The sequence below is a fragment of the Eptatretus burgeri genome, chromosome 14 (assembly GCF_056783735.1).
Source record: "Eptatretus burgeri isolate ZD-2024b chromosome 14, Ebu_testis_v1, whole genome shotgun sequence".
Classification (NCBI taxonomy): Eukaryota; Metazoa; Chordata; class Myxini; order Myxiniformes; family Myxinidae; genus Eptatretus; species Eptatretus burgeri.
Window position 1 is genome coordinate 66,237,857 of NC_140974.1, and position 17,914 is coordinate 66,255,770.

The 17,914-nt window shown below is 40.3% G+C and overlaps 1 protein-coding gene across 1 annotated transcript in view; it reads right to left on the reverse strand.

Moving 5' to 3' along the window:
- The window catches only part of EIF4G2 (eukaryotic translation initiation factor 4 gamma 2), a 96,074-nt gene that overhangs the window by 40,552 nt on the left and 37,608 nt on the right, over positions 1 to 17,914 (reverse strand). The window contains exons 11-13 of the mRNA XM_085855327.1: positions 13,047 to 13,145; positions 12,295 to 12,454; positions 11,700 to 11,848 (exon numbers count right to left, since the gene is read on the reverse strand). Coding sequence (XP_085711453.1) covers positions 11,700 to 11,848; positions 12,295 to 12,454; positions 13,047 to 13,145 — 408 coding nt within the window. The remainder of the gene's footprint in view (positions 1 to 11,699; positions 11,849 to 12,294; positions 12,455 to 13,046; positions 13,146 to 17,914) is intronic.

Below are 17,914 nucleotides of genomic sequence, written 5' to 3' on the forward strand. Positions count from 1 at the left end.
AAGTTTAGAGGAACGTAACCCCAGCGGACGGTGAGGGTTAACTGTAATTAAATATATTTTTATTATTATTATTTGTGGGGTAGATGAAGGGATTTCAAAGGAGAAATAGGAGTAGGAACAATGGGGCTTCTGAGACAGCCATTCAAATGAATGGAGAAAACTCTGACTCAAGGCCCAAAAGCCCAAAATAGGAGACCGATTTCTTCCCCCTCCCATACAAGCAAATGTATAATTGAGACAGACTCAAGCCCCAAAGCCCAAAATAGGAGACTCATTTCCTCCCTCGAACAGACAAGCAAATGTAAAATTGAGACTTGTAATGAAAGCACTTTCCTTTCATTCAAAGAGCGAATCAACGAATATTTGTGCATGTTCTTCTTTGGGGAATAATTTAATTTTCCGATTACATTCATCAACATCGAGTATATTCACAAAGAATACTTTGGAACCGAGTTCTTGGTTTTAGTATTTTTGTTGAGCAGAAATGAAATGATAAACTTCTCTTAATGTTCTTATTTGACCACCTCCTGAGCCACATATCATTTTGAGATTGCAATAAATTGTTTTTCCATTGTTCAATTGATAACCATAAAAGTTTTCAGTCCATTCAAGGATATATGTTTTTTCTTTACATCCTCCAACTTATTTTGTAATTAAATTTATCCGCTTATTTGTTTTATCTACTTTTACCCCGGTTATTTCTTCAATAAGACTTATTTGATATTTCTGACATTCGTTATGTTTCCCATTTAAATACCAAGGCTGATTACATCTCCACTCTTTGGTTTGGTTATTGCTTGATTCTATCATTTATAAATCAGTAAAAAGATGGCGGTAGCCTGTTAAAATTCCAACCCAATATCTTAACACTTGTACTAATAACCATAAGGGAGACTATTGATTCATTCTCTAAAATATATATTTTATCATCAAAAGCTCCTAATGCTTTCTTGTTTATCTCTTCTGTATAAAATTGTTTTTTAAACTTCTTATTGTATTCATTTTTCTGTACTATTCCTTTGAGGTGCAACAGTTGTAATAATGTTTAAAGTTTGTTTCCTTGATTGTATTTTTCTTTATTCCCTTTAGCTTCTTATCACACCTTTCAATGTTATTATCAATATACGTAAAAGCGCAAGACTGATCACAATCCTAGAAATTCACTCATGACCTTCCCACCGAATTCATCTTTAAACTTACCAATAACCTTTTTATTCTTTGATGAAAACACATCACCTGACTTATAATTACTTGTATTATATATATATATATATATATATATATATATATATATATATATATATATATATATATATATATATATATATATATATATATATATATATATATCAATATCATATATATATACACACACATCACATCACACCTGTCTTAATTTCTAATATAAAACTATCTGTATCCATATACAACAATGACACATTATCCTTATACTTTGATTTTAAATTATTATAGTAATAGTCAAACATTAACGACTTTGACAAGTCAAGAATTGATGTTCCTATATAAATAGGTTTATCCATTTCAATACTCTTGTTTTTCAAATGAATAGCACAAAAGTTCTCTGAAAACACCTCCGCTCGTTCAAAACTTGGTCCATTAATTAACTTTGAAGCCTGTTTCTAAGAAAAAGCAAGTCTTATGTTTTGTCGATTCCTTACATTTTCCATAGTCTTTCCAAATTCAGCATTATTCATTAATTTATAAAAGTCCTTCTCGATATCCGTTTTTGTTGCTTCTGTTCTCCTTTTTGTATTAAAATCAATATACTTCTTCAACCAATGACTGTTTAAATTTTAAAATCCGATGAATTTTCCTCACTTTCAACCCAGCAGATAAATATTGTCTCAAGTTTCTTTGATGCAAAACATAACTTTCTTTATCATTTTATGTCGTAAGTAGTTTTTTTTGGAGATTTACCTTTTATTTTTTAATGACTGTTGGTAATCACTTAACCATTCTTTTCTTGGACTTTATCAGGGGCATAAGGTAGGTCTTTGTTTGTGATGAAGTTCTTCTGGATATTTTAAATCAACCTCAAAATAATATCCAACTTCAGCTTCATCCAATTCTTTTTGAGAGGAGACAACAATGTCTTGTAAAACTTTCATAATGTTTTTCTTTAACCCATTTAAGTTTTCCATAAGGTAAAGATTGAGACATAGCCCACCCATACAAATTGTTAGCATCATAATACATCAGGTAAGAGTTGTCCTCATTTTTATTATAATCAGAAACATTATTTGCTTTAGCATATCACTTGGAACATACTTGAGATATTCCTCCTCTTTTAGCCTTCTCTATCATTCCACACGTGATAAAGCTGAATGTCTAAACTCGGTGTTTGCAGCTAAATCTTGTGTCCTAAACCCATCACTATCTCTACCCACTTTACCCAGTCGCACCCAACTGTCCCTGGACTCTGTATCCTTTTCTCCTGACAAGGTGGAGAGCTTGCTTTCAAACCTCGAGTCAGATTCTGCAACCGGTCCAGACGGCATCAGCCCACGTGTCCTCAAAGCCTGCTCTTCTGCTCTTGCTCACCCTCTCTCTGTTCTATTCACCCTCTCATTTGCCCAGGGTCATCTGCCATCTGCTTGGAAATCTGCTAACATCACTGCCCTGCATAAAAAAGGTGCAAAAACAGATCCCTTTAACTACAGACCAATCAGCCTTCTCCCAATCATCAGCAAGGTGATGGAATCAATCATCGCTTCAGATATGAAGTCCTTCCTCTTCTCCAATGGCTTGATTTCCAATCATCAATTTGGTTTCAGACCAGGTCACTCTACCCTGGATATGCTGCTTCTGCTCTCCCATCAATGGATGGAGATCCTCAATGCCAGACAGGAAATCCGAGCCGTATCCCTGGACATATCACGTGCTTTTGACACAGTCTGGCACCCTGCCCTACTCACCAAACTCTCTTCCCATGGTATTCAAGGCCATCTCCACTCATGGCTCGCAGACTTCCTCTCCTGTCACAGTCAACGTGTGGCCCTAAATGGAGTTCTTTCATCCCCTCTTCCTGTGCAGGCTGGAGTTCCTCAAGGTAGCGTTCTGGGCCCTGTTCTTTTTCTGGTTTTCATCAATGATCTCTCGGACTCTCTGGAAAATCCTCTATTTCTCTTTGCCGACGACTCCACCCTCTGCCGTACCATCTGTCATCCCTCAGACCGGCAAGCAGCAGCTTCTTCGCTCACTGCAGATCTGGATAAAATCACAAACTGGTCCAACACGTGGAACACGTCTTTCAATCCAGACAAATCTCACACTCTCACTATGTCTCTTCGAAAGGACCGTTTACAAACCCCCCCCATCCACTTTCTCAACAATCCTCTGGAAGAAGTCTTTTCTTTCAAGCTTCGAGGTCTCACTATCTGCCATGACCTTTCCTGGGAAAGTCACATTTCCAACCTCGCCTCAAAAGCCAGTCGCCGACTGGGAATCCTCCGTCGTGCTAAGTCCTTCCTCGGCCCTCTTGAGCTCCTGACCACTTACAAAGCTTTTGTCCGTAGCCTGATGGAGTACTGCTCTCCCCTCTGGGCTGGTGCTCCTGCCTCCCACCTTTCTCTGCTTCACGCTGTCGAAACCAGGGCATTTAAGATCATCGGCATCTCCCGCAATGAAGCTGAGTCTTTGGGCCTCTCACTCAATCACCGCAGGTTGGTCGGTGGTCTGTCTTCTACCGACTCCTCTCCAGCCTTGCCCCCCCTGCTCTCTCTGCGATTTGTCCCCACCACATTTCCACAGGGCGCTCAAGGTCCGCCAACAACCCCCTTCTGGTAAAACTAAAAAAAATCACGAATCACTGCTCATCTTCACTCTTTCATTCCTCTTTTTTCCCGCCTTTGGAATAAACTTCCTCACTCTATTCTTTCCCATTCTTCCCTCCAGGCTTTCAAAACAGCTGTTCACCACCACCTCTTATCTTCCCCCATCCAAATCCTCGATCTTTTCTACCCCCGATAATCCACCCAAGCCAACTTCCTTCATTTCTCCTGCTTTCCTTCCTGAAAGTCCCTGAAATGTCCATCTTCTCTTCGCCATGTTCCCCGTCCCATCCCCATCCCTTCCACAGTTCACCTGTGTCTGTTCCCCACTGTTTTGTCCCTTCCACTCCCGCCCCTCGTCTCATGCCTCCTTGCTGTGAGTTGTGCGTTAGCTCTCATATGAGCCTCGACCAAGGTATACAAAAAAAAAAAAAAAAAAAAAAAAGCATATCTATATCACTGATCAATTCCATTTTTAACATAGCACTCCAAGCCAAACCCGGGGCTGTGTAATAGTAACCGGGGTCTAATCCATAAGAATATTTATGACAGACTGTTCTAAAAGTTTCAAACACATCAGCTAATAACAATACATCAGTTTTAAGATACAAATCATGATATTCTCCAAGATTCTTTATATTAAACTTCTCCCAAACCTTTTTAGCTTGCGTCTTATCTCTCTCGGAAATACGAGTTTTATTCAACTTGCCAGAGAAACTTTCCCTTGAAGGAAGTTGTGTTTCTTTAAACTTCTCAAATGAATCCATATCGTAATACGGATATATTCCCTTTTGTGATGAAAGATCAATCTCTTCTTGATTTGAGATTTGGCAAGTTTTTAATATTTGATGCTAAGTTAGATAATGGACTTGCCATAAACTTGTATGCGTCAAGAAATCTGATATGGGTTATGGGGGATGTATGAATTGTTTTTTGTGAATGAGATGTATTTTTGATCTGTGTTTCGAATGGCAGAAATATCTCCAGATGTCTTTGAAAGTTCATTTATAAATAGATGTGCGTCATAGTGAGCATTGTTGTGAAGAAAGACAGGAATAAAGTTTGGAGGCTTGTAATTAAGATTACAATGGGAATGAGCTGGACCTCGAAATTTGCCAGTAAGATGGCAGTGATCCCTCACCTTGACCTCTCCCTCAATTTTCTCCTCACAATTACAGATACTGTTCTTTCTAAATTCCTTTTTCTCTCCCTTTGTTAACGATATTGGTTTATAGGTTTTAACCATTATTTCTCTTAGTCTTATACAGTCTTTTTCCAATAGTCTTACAAACTCCTCTGAGGCATCTTCTCCTCTATAAAGTTCTCACTTGTATTAATCACCAACAGATGATTTGATATAACAAACCACAAGGAGTACGTTTTTGATATTTATTTGTGTATTATTTATTTGGATTTGGAGAAACAGTATCTATCTTTTCAAGGAGACTTTCAAAATCAGCAGAAATCACAAACGCATGTTTTATAGATTTGTTAAAATCTTTGAATGATATATTTGAACCTGCTTTTGTTTAATTAATTACGGTTGATTGATGATTACTACAATATCTCGAATGTTGATTTAATCATTCTTTTGTGTGAAAGGAGTTGAGACATCTGTTACAAGGATACATTTTACATTTTCTCTTATATAGTTGTGATTTGGTTAATCTTGATAAATTTTAAGACACAAGCTAAAAAGGTTTGGGTGAAGTTCAATATAAAGAATATCATGATTTGTTTGAAACTTTTATAAGTGTCATCAGAAAAAATTCTTATGGATTAGACCCCATTCACTATTACACAGCCCCGGGGTTTGGCCTGGAGTGCTATGTTAAAAATGACAAAACAAAATTTGGAATTAATCAGTGATATAGATATGCTTTTAATGATAGAGAAGGCTAAAAGAGGAGGAATATCTCAAGTATGTTCCAAGAGATATGCTAAAGCAAATAACAAATATCTTCCTGATTATAATAAGAATGAGGACAACTCTTACCTGATGTATTATAATGCTAACAATTTGTATTGGTAGGCTATATCTCAATCTTTACCTTATGGAAAACTTAAATGGGTTAAAGAAAAACATTATGAAAAAGTTTTACAAGGCATTGTTGTCTCCTCTCAAAAAGAATTGGATGAAGCTGAAGTTGGATTTTATTTTGAGGTTGATTTAAAATATCCAGAAGAACTTAATGAAAAACATAAAGACCTACCTTATGCCCCTGATAAAGAAAGTCCAAGAAAAGAATGGTTAAGTGATTACCAGCAGTCATTGAAAATAAAAGGTAAATTCCAAAAAAAAGCTGCTTACGACATTAAATGATAAAGAAAGTTGTGTTTTGCATAAAAGGAACTTGAGAATATTTATCTGCTGGGTTGAGAGCGAGGACAATTCATGGGATTTTAAAATTTAAACAGTCATTGGTTAAAGAAGTATATTGATTTTAATACAAAAAGGAGAACAGAAGCAAAAACAAATTTTGAGAGAGACTTTTATAAATTAATGAATAATGTTGCATTTGGAAAGACTGGAAAATGTTAGGAATCGACAAAACATAAGACTTGCTACATCTTGGAAACAGGCTTCAAAATTAAAGACCAAGTTTTGAACGAGCGGAGGTGTTTTCAGAGAACTTTTGTGCTATTCATTTGAAAAAAAAAAAGAGTATTGAAATGGATAACCCTATTTATATAGGAACATCAAATCTTGACTTGTCAAAGTCGTTAATATACGACTATTACTATTATCATTTAAAATCAAAGTACAAGGATAATGTCTCATTGTTATATATGGATACAGATAGTTTTATATTAGAAATTAAGACAAGTGATGTATTATCAATCATATCCTCATACACAAGTAAATATGTCAGGTGATGTGTTGTTTTCATCAAAGAATAAAAAGGTTATTGGAAAGTTTAAAGATGAATTGGGTGGGAAGGTCATGAGTGAATTTCTAGGATCAAGATCAAAGTCTTACGCTTTTACGTATCTTGATAATAATAACATTGAAAGGTGTGATAAGCTAAGGCCTTAGTTATTTTATAACTTGGTTTACAGATCCGCCGATGGTATATTTGCCGAAATGAAATATAAATATAAAGCATATTTTTAGCCTTTTATATTTATAAATTGTCCACCAAAGGTGCAAAAGTTTCAAAACCCGAAATGTAAACATCGGCATTTATTTTCAAAATATAATTTAACAAGTGCGCACCAAAATGCCGAGTAACCTTTAATCAAACTGTGCAGTAGTCTTTGGTCATGGCGTCTGAGCAGTGGCCAGCGTGGTTCAGATTGACTGTAGTTTCTGGGGCGAAAGTGATTGTTAAGAAGTATATCAGTGGTATAAATTTGAGTGACTGTATTGGTGATTTAATCACGCAACATCTTGATGACTAATATTCTGGCTGAACAATTGCATCAATTCAGTGCAGCAGCAGGGATGATTCGCAGGCTACTCTCGATCGTGCCGATTGTTTCCGTCGAAAGTTGTATACCGCTGTTCGTATTGAAAGATTTCGGTGCCAAGTATATCAGTTTCCCTGCGAGATGCCGATAGTCAGCCTTCAACGGACCAGAAATCAGCCTTTGATGTGGTCATGGGGATGTAATGGGGAGACGGTACGATTAGATGCCCGCTCAAAAGTAAGACCTGGTTATGGCTCCGATTGACCATTTTGAGCATGTTGACTCCGAGTAGACATTTTTTAATCATATCCAGCACTATGCACCGATTTGCATGCACACATCTCCGACTTGGACAGTAATTCTCAGCATCGTTTCCATTTGTTTGATGATCCAACAGGTTTCTCTAAGAAAAACATGCCAGACTATATTGTAAAAATAAGTTTTAATCCTTCTTTATTGTTTTTCACATCAGATGATACAGTGAACATGGGCATCCTGCATTTGAATGGTCTTCCATCTTCAATGTTTTCTTCGATCCTACTGGTCCAGGATTTATATTAATTCCCCCCCCCCCACCTACCCTTGTCTTTTCCATGGAACATCCGAAAAAAAAAAATCATAAAAATATATAATTTCTAAAATTTGAAATTATATTTATTTTTCGACCGACCCGACACTTTAGCTGAAGAACTGTGGAAACCAAGTTATAAAATAACTAAGGCCGAAAGGGAATAAAGAAAAATATAATCAAGGAAACAATAAATTTTAAACATTACAACTGTTTAACCTCAAAGAAGGAAGAGTACAGAAAAATTAATACAATAAGAAGTTATAAACATCAATTATATACAGAAGAGATAAACAAGAAAGCATTAGGAGCTTTTGATGATAAAATATATATTTTAGAGAATGGCATCAATAGTCTCCCTGATGGTTATTAGTACAAGTGTTAAAATATTGAGTTGGGAATTTTAACAGGCTACCGCAGTCTTTTTAATGATTTATAGATGATAGAATCAAGCAATAACCAAACCAAAGAGTGGAGATGTAATCAGCCGTGGTATTTAAATGGAAAACATAACGAATGTCAGAAATATCAAATGTCTTATTGAAGAAATAACCGGGGTAAAAGTAGATAAAACAAATAAGCGGATAAATTTAATTACAAATAAGTTGGAGGATGTAAATAAAAAAAATTAATATCCTTGAATGGACTGAAAACTTTTATGGTCATCAATTGAACAATGGAAAAACAATTTACTGCAATCTCAAAATGATATGTGGCTCAGGAGGTGGTCAAATAAAAACATAAAGAGAAGTTTATCATTTCATTTCTGCTCAACAAAAATACTTAAACCAAGAACTAAGTTCCAAAGTATTCTTTGTGAATATACTCGATGGTGATGAATGGAATAGGAAAATTAAGTTATTCCCCAAAGTAGAACATGTACAACTATTCGTTGGTTCGCTCTTTGAATGGAATGAAAATATGAAAGGAAAGAAGTACTTTAATCAGAAAGTCTCAATTTTACATTTGCTTGTATGGGAGGAGGAGGAAATCAGTCTCCTATTTTGGGCTTTTGCGCCTTGAGTCGGTAAGTTTTTCCCTTTTCCCCCATTCATTTGAATGTCTGCCTTGGAAGCCCCATTTATCCTCTACTAATAAGATTGTGTAGAGTTGTTTGGCTCATGGACATGTCGGAGACATCTCGATGTAACCAAGTAGGGAGACTGAGATTGAGTTACGATTCACCACACGGGGGATGGTGCATTGTTAATTAAGTTGGGATTAAGGATAACTTCCCCAGTATGTAATTGCCCCCTGCGACTTTTCCCTACGTTTTTATCACCAAAACTACAATAACATAAGGAAATCGTGCCGAGGGGGCAGAGGCCCCGCCTTGCCAGGTTTCGTGCGAGCAGGCCATGCCCCAGAGGCAGAGGCTTAATTGGTGTGACTTGAGAGGCATAGAGGAAAGGGGTCGTTGCAGAGTGATAACGAAGGAATGCACAGTCAAGAGAATCTCGCTTTTGCTCTCGGCACGACAAAGGATGTACAATTCTCGTGTTTGTACTGTGTGAATTGGCTTGCGTGCTGAGCAGGATGTTGGCCGTTGACGGTTCAGCTGAACCGTGAAGTGTGTACGCAACTGAGGAGGGAACGAGAACGCGCCTCATGGCCTGATCACAGGGACTAAAGAAATCGTCTCGTCGGGTGGGCCAGCGTTGTGACCCGAGCGGGTGCAAGAGAGGAACGGTCAGTATATTCGCTTGCGAAATGAAGCTGCATGGTGGCCTCTGAGCCTTGGTGTTAATTACCGCTCACAAATTGCCTGACGTACCTTCTTCCCATGGCGAGAAGGCGGTTTGGCACCTTTTTGTTGGGCGCGTCTATGAAGCGCCTCAATTCAAAGCTCCCTCAAGACCATCTCTGGCACACAGCTAAGTGCCGGGACAAAGGAGGGATTTTTCTTTGGTTAATTTTACGCTCGTCTATGTTTAAGTCTGCGTGGAGGCACCTCAGTTAGATTTAATTTACCTCACGTTTTCCATTTATCATAACAATTTGAATTATTGTCATTGTCCATATTTGATAATTGTTATTCAATTATTCAGTTAATTCAATTTGCTTGTGTGTGTATTTGTGCTGTTCTGGTGCAGCACTTAACCGTTTTCCCCACACATTAATCTCCAAGTCTTGGCTGTAGGCCTCCAAGGGAGAAGTTTGGCCATCCATTCAGGTCGGCGTTAAACCCCCTGGACATGACACACATTATATTTATATACAGTCATCCCCCGCTATATCGCGGTTCACCTATCGCTCCCCCGGTTCATCGCGGGTTTTCCCTTGGAACGTAACTAATTTTTTCTGCGGATTCCCCCGGTACATCGCCGTAATAATATATAAAATATAAATTATAAAGCGTGGCGCTCGACCAGTCACACACGCACGAGACAAAGTTTCACTAGTGAATTTCGAATATTTTCTACGTTTTTTTCTCCAAGCCCTACGATGCCGCCCAAACGCCCTGCACCTTCTAAGGCTTCTGGTAAGGAACCGAAGCGCCACAGGAAGGTCCTGACGCTCCAGGAGAAGGTGAAGGTGCTCGATATGCTTCAGGAAGAAAAAAGATTTGCTGCAGTTGGACGCCATTATGGTTTGAATGAATCGACCATACGCTACATCAAGAAGGACGAAGCTAACATCAGGAGCCTATCAAACCCAATCGTGTTTATACATCGCCCAGCGTTTAACATTCACAATATAGAAATCAAACCCAATCGTATTTATAAAAAAATAGGCATTTTTTGGGGAGGCATCCATTCATCGCGGATTTTCACTTACCGCGGGCGGGTTTGGAACGTAACCCCCGCGATAAATGGGGGATGACTGTATATATAACAAGCTGAGTTTGTGCTGTGTCCGAGTCATAAGCACCACTCATTCTACAGGCCACGCCTTCATCTCTCTCCTCCAGCATCACTCCACCCATTAGCCAGGCCAGACCTTTCCATCCAGCCACCCAGAAATCACCACCATCTTTTTCGCTCCACAAAGTTCTGAGGGTTCATTGGCCTCTGGTTTTTGCCTGGCTTATAAACAAACTGATGGACACGTAATTCACATATGTGAAGTAAACAACCGGCTTGGTTGTGAAACGTCTCCATCCGTAAGCCGGGGCAATTCCCGAAAGATATTTATTATGTACACATACATCAACATAAACATAGTACAAACGTTTAGACTACCGTCAGGATTTAAAAAGCTGAATATAAAACCCACATCAAGCCTTGAGGGTTTCCAGGAAGTGAGGAGGGGCAGAGTAAATTAGGAGGGTGAGAAGGGGGTGATAAAAAGAAACCTTGATGGTTTCCACCTGACGAGCATTTAACAATATTTACCACATTCAACTAAAGTCTTCCCCCATCCAAATCCTCGATCTTTTCTACCCCCGATAATCCACCCAAGCCCACTTCCTTCAATTCTCCTGCTTTCCTTCCTGAAAGTCCCTTTAATGTCCATCTTCCCCTCGCCATGTTCCCCGTCCCATCCCCATCCCTCTCCCTTCCACAGTTCACCTGTGTCTGTTCCCCAATGTTTTGTCCCTTCCACTCCCGCCCCTCTTGTCTCATGCCTCCTTGCTGTGAGTTGTGTGTTAGCTCTCATACGAGCCTCGACCAAGGTATACAAAAAAAAAAAAAAAAAAAAAAAAAAAAAAAAAAAAAAAAAAGCACCTAAAAGACAACAGAAGCCATAACAAACTGTCATGATCTCTGTACGAATAAACAAGACAAGGGAATCCCATTCACACGACGATGCAATACGTAGAAAAATATTCTTAACCAAATTAACTTTCAAATTCAGCCCAAACACGAAAATGGTAAATTTTTTTTTTTTTACAAAGAATGGAATTTTAAAAATGCAATTTTTAGCATTTCCACTGACGTTTGACATCCTCGCGAAATCCACTCGCAACCTTCGTGACGAGTTCTCACCTGTCTCGAAAACCCTTTATCGCCAAACTGGGCTGGCCCTGCAGTCATGTGACTTCCATAACCATTGAAGAGCTGACCGGTGCGGTGTCGTCCCATTGGTGGAGAATAGCGGCTCTGAATCACGCCAGGCCCAGTGCCGAGCTCTCGCCCTGTGGAGAAAGTGAGTGAGTGACAGAGACAAGCACCCAGTTATTAATCAGCATCACTTGGCACCTCAAATAATTTATACATACCCAAAGGTCCTCGTATTTCAAGAGCAAAGCTATGCAAGAACAATTTTGTCATTAAAACTCGATCTTTAGCATTTCCATCATCAAAATTATTCATATGCTTATGCAGGGCAATAATTGCCTGAGACGTCACCAGCAATATCAGGATAAATCAAAGGTTGAGCTAGATATGCCCATCTGTTCAAGGTTAGACATGGAATGAAAGGTCATAGGTACATAACTGTGATTAAGATTAATGAAATAAACCATTCAGAAATAGACGAAGCAATTCTAAAGTTTGAGTGACAAGACATTTCCATTGAAGATGAAGTTTTGAGATGAACTTGCATGAACAATCAGCAAAATGTACCAAACGCAGTCCTTACCCATCTGACTGAAAACATCCGAGAGACCTCCCAATGAATATTGCGGGCGACGTGCCATCCCTCCCATCGCACCTCCCCACAGCACAAAAGGGTCATCGGGGAAGAGGTCAGATCGATGATTAGAACTGGAATATGGGGATGGGATGTATACCCCCAAATCCTGATAAAGAGGGACAGGGGGTGGGGGAGGAAAAAAAAAAAAAAAAAAAATATATATATATATAAAGAGTTAGAACATAAGCAGGACGCAACTTCCAGTGGCTAAATATGTCTCAAGATAGTAATCGATGCAAGAGGCATAAGATGCTCAGGTGCATCAATTTGGCAACTTGTCACAACAATGCCTCGTCTCCATTCAAAAGTTCTGAAAGACTCTGTGCCAGAAACAAAGGCACATTTCCTAACAGTGATGAAGAAGAAACCCAAGACAGACGTTTTGTTGTCCACACATGCTGCATTGCAGCAACAGTTTGACAATAGAAGAGTTAAACAGCTTATATTATAGCATTTGCAAGCACTGGTGCACAATCAGCCACAACTAACACTTCCATAATGTATTTGGTTACAGAGTGACATGATATTTTGGAAACCAGAGAGGCTAAATTAGAAAAAGGAAAAAAAAAAAAAGGGCTGTTGCAGCATCAAGTACAATATCATGTACACAAGGGTGACAGTGGGGTGAGTATTGTCTGTGTGGAGAGGTAAAGCAAATGAATTAGCAAGCACAGAAAGCAACAGATTGGAGCATTCACCTTGACAGCATCTTGACGGATCTGGGAGATGAGTTTCGGCCCATTATCAGAGAATGCCTTGCGGGGCTGCCACGCATTCTCCCGCAGCTCCACCGTATCCTAGCAATAATGATAGTCAATGTTTGGAGAGCAAAAAACATTAAAAAAAAAATCAGGTTAAACGATCATATTGTGCGGTTACACAAACAAAACGAGCACTTACAGTACAGTAGACTCATTAAAGCAGCCTTCAGGAAACATTTTGACAAATTAATTTTGAAAACCAAAAAGTGGGGGCAGGGCCTTCAAATTAATTTTTGCAATTTACTTGTCAAAATTAATTTCAACGGCTTGCAACAAGTGTCCACTCAATTTATATTCATAGATAGATGCCAAAACAGGAATATTCAAGTGGAAATCGACTTTGAAGTCCGGAATCGTTGGAAATATTTTTAATCGTTTTATTTTAAAGACATTGCCTTTAAAGGTGGAGAGGACGCCGTGGACCAATAGAATGCCCCCCCTCCCCCACCACGGAGTTCAGATTTAATGAAACTTGACTTTCTTCGAAATTGGGGGATTTTACCACAAGACCACATACTATTGAAGAATGAAATCAGAAAGGAATGTACTAAAATTGATGTGTCCATGTGAAGAAACGTACATAAATAATTATTGACAAGTGTATGCACATCAGGGGCTCACAAATCGAGCAATTGCTTCCGGTTCGGGATTTGCTGTGCACGGACGTCGGATCGGCAGTTCCACCTTCCAGTTCAAAGCTAACTTTCCCTGGACCACATAGGTTGTGTTTCACCGTTTTATTTTAATGCCAGTTTTGCATTGGATTTTCTGTGCCAAACTGTATCGTGTCGTGTTGAATTAGAGTTTGTGGCCCTGGTAAAGTCCGGCCCACTAGTGTTAGTCAGGTTGTAGCTTCTGACTGTTTTTGCTCCTTTTATCTCAGGTATTGCCGACCTCTGATCCCTCATCTTAACCCATTTTCCCTTCTCGCATAAAAAAACAAAAAACAAACAAAGCACTTTTCACTCCAAAAAAAAAAACATCAGAAGAGAAAAGAAATCAAACTATCTCCCATACTCAGTTACTCCTTCAGTCACTATCCATTCTCCTTTTCCTCAGCACAAAACTGCATCTTAACTGAATAAACCATCTTTCTTAAAAAGCCATTATAAAATTTTTTTTAAACGCTTCACAAAAAAAATATATATTTTAAAATGCCTTGCTCCTCCATCAAGAGCAACTCGTTCATTCTTCATCAAAATCTCTTCTTTTCACAAGGCTTATTTTCCAAAACACTTCGTTAATCCAGCCCTTCTCTTGTACCTACAACCCAAAATTCCTTCAGCCAAAATTTTTTTTTGCCACCCCACCCATTAAGTCCGTCGTCGTTTATCCAGTTTGGTAATCTTGAGACGTTCATTTTGCAGAGGTTGTGTGCACACAATAAATCGATTCCCCTTCACATCGATTCATGGTGTCAAATCCCTCCAAGTCAGTAGCCCCCCCACCCAATCTCCTTTCCCTTCATCTCACCAACACTTCTCACCTTCACACCTTCCACCCCCTAACCCTCCCAGCTTCGTCTCAACCCTACACCACCAGCCCTTCCTCCCTCCCACCCACATGTTTGTGTACGGTACCATGCTCCAAAGAGCGATTCCATCTTCATCTCTCTAAGACAACAAAAATCAACTTTTAACCACTCATCCCAACACTCTTCCTCACATGTGGCAATTTCAATTGTCACCATGCTAATTGGCTGGGTGTTGGTTCCTCTCTCACAAGTCATGGCACTTCAGCAAAGGACTTCTGTGACTCCATGGGAATAACTTGATCTGTAAACTTTCTAACCCGGATTTCTCCCAATGGAAAATCCTCCCTTCTGGATTTAGTTATGACTAACTGCCGAGCCAATGTATATTGCCCTCTCTGATCATGTGCTTATGAAGATCAACATCCCTCTCGCTATTCTCAGAGAACGGCCTCAGCACAGACGAGTCTGGCAGTTCACTCAGGCAAACTGACAAGTACTGCAAGCAGCAAGCTCTTTTCAGGACTGTCTCCAATGTCTACTGCCCCCGATATAAATTCAGCCTGAGAATCCTTACACAGAATGAATCTATCTATATCTCTATCTCTATCTCTATCTCTATCTCTCAAATTCATCCCATCTGATCTTCAATTATCCGATCCTTCTTCCCACCCATAGTACACTGAATCGTGTGATGAAGCAGTTTCCTTGAAACAACTTGCATTCCCTTATGGAAAGCAAAACCTACCAAAGACAATCTCAGATCATTCGACAAAGTCTGCAACAAGTGTGTTCACTCTCTGGTGAGCCAGACATCTGTTCACCCTCAAAATTGAACTTTCAAACTTGTATTACTCCTCCAAAACCTGGTGGTGCCTTGTTAAATGCCTGGTTTATGCTCCCCCTCCTCAAATGGGAACACAGCCAACTACGCTCGTGAGAAGGCCGAATGCCTCAATTCTGTATTTGCTTCCAAATCTTGTTTCCCAAACCCCTCTCTGTACCCACCCTTCCCAGTCACCCAACTGCTCCTGGGCTCTGTCTTTTGCACCTGAGAAGGTGGAGAACCTTTTGGCAACCCTCGACTGACTGCTACTGGACCGGCCAGCATCAATTCAGGTGTCCTAAAAACCTTCTCTGCTGCTCTTGCATTTCCTCTCTCTGCCATTTTCAAACATGTGCCCGAGATCATCTTCCATCCGCTTGGAATTCAGTCATGATCACTGCATTATGCAAAAACGGATCCACTCAACTACAGACCTAATAGCTTACTTCCAATCATCAGCAAGGTCATGGAATCCACCATCACAAACAGTTGATATGAAATCTTCCTTTTCTCCAACAAGCTCATCTCAAATCAATTCAGACAAGGTCACTCCACCATTGACATGCTGCTTCGACTTCCAACAATGGAAGGTTACAATGTCAGACATGAGATCAGGGCTGTCTGGACACATCTCGAGCTTTCAGTACAATCTGCATCCAGCCTTGCTCCACAATCTCTGCTTATGGAATCCAACACCAACTCCACTCTTGGGTTACTGACCTCTTCCACTCTCAACGAAATGCTCCCATCTCCTCTCCATGTCAAGGCTGGAGTTCCTCTGCCTCCTTTCCGCTCCTACATCCTCTGCCCTTTCTACGCTTTACCACGCAGTCCACCCGCAAACCCCTTTTGGTGAAACTCTCTAAATACAGAATCACTGCTCACCTCCATTCATTCACAGTTTCTTTTTTGCCCACCTGTGGAAACAACTTGCACATTATTTTCAATGTCATTCGTCCCCCCAGATCTCCAAGACAGCTGCTCAGCATTATCACAGATCATCCCCAATCAAAAACTACAATATTTTACACATCCATTAACTCCCCTCTCTCATGGATGTTCTCGTGGCTCAGGCATTGCGTAGCAGAGGTATGCGATTGACTGAGTGCCCTTCTAGTTTATTTCTTCATCACTGTACATAAGCTGCGTGTTGCCTCCCTGTTCGTGTCAGTTGGCTGACTTGGTTTGTCACGTTCCACACGTCTCATCTTTTCACCTGTACTCCTTATTAATAAACAATTTTAATTGTAAGAAATATTTTCCTGCCTTTCACCTTTTGTGAGCATGTTCCACCACCCAAATTTGGCTTAATTGGAATAACTTTGGGGAACGGTAAGTTCGGATAAGAATTGGTAATTGAACACAGATTGATGTCACCTTTTGGCTGTTTGTGGGACCCACGGTCCCAGCATTGAGAAATACTGCATTTGTGAGCCTCCGACATGACAATATACAGAAAATATGAAATTGAAAGCCTAAACAGCAAATTATGTTAGACATCTGGAATATTGTTACAAATCTGGCAGCCATGAGCACACCACAACAGACAGGTCCCATAGATCAGTTATATCGGAAAGTATGTGTTTCCAGGTAGGGTCCAGTCCTATGTTTAATGGGTGATTAATTGCAAGTGTGATGTGAATAATTTTATAGTTAGGATTTTTACATCGATGACGACGACTCTGCTCTTGGCATTGGCGGGCGTGTGCGGAATTCCATGCCTAGGCGGTGTGGATTTCGCACCAAATTTGGTCACGAAGCGTTTCGCTCTGGCTGTGCGCCAAATAGGGGTATGCATCATTTTCCGCCCAATGGGCAACGAGCGGACCAAAGCCGGGGTGGTCCTTTGCAAGAAGGCGGAGCCGCGACACGCTGTCCACCCAATGAGCAGGCGACGGGGGAGCGGACCACGCCCCAAAAAGCGATGGAATTGATTAATGAGTGGGTCCCATCTGCTCGAGGGCGCTTCTATCTGGGTCTGTGGCTGACTGCATCCCACGAGTCTCGTCTGGCGCATCTGAGGCATCTCGTCGACAAGCGGTCGACCATCTCATCACAGGAGATCACCTCATCTCGCCTCCTCTGGGTTCGGTTGCCCTGGTCCGTTCTTTGGTGACTGGTGCTCTGGGAATGTGCGGACGTCCAGCCGCACGAACACGGCCAGGAAGCCAGCACGTTCTCTTCCCTCAGCTAGTCTTTCCCTTTGAGCTGAAGGGGCAATAAAGACCGAGATCCATCTCTTTCTGGGTAGTTGTGTGTGCGTCCGTGGGCCCCGACTGTTAAGTAGAAGTGTTTAAGGAATTGCTTGTTTTTTTATACCTTTCTTTATTCGTGATAACTCTGCTCTGTGTTCCCCTCCCCGATTATTGTTATAAATAAATATCCCTTTTGTTGAATGTACCAGCTCGTCCTTGTCCTGTCATTGGTTTGCCGCGCTGCGAACGGAAATTAGGAGGCCTCATTGTTGCCTAATCGTGCAATTGGCCCGGCAGGGTACTGGTACTCCCC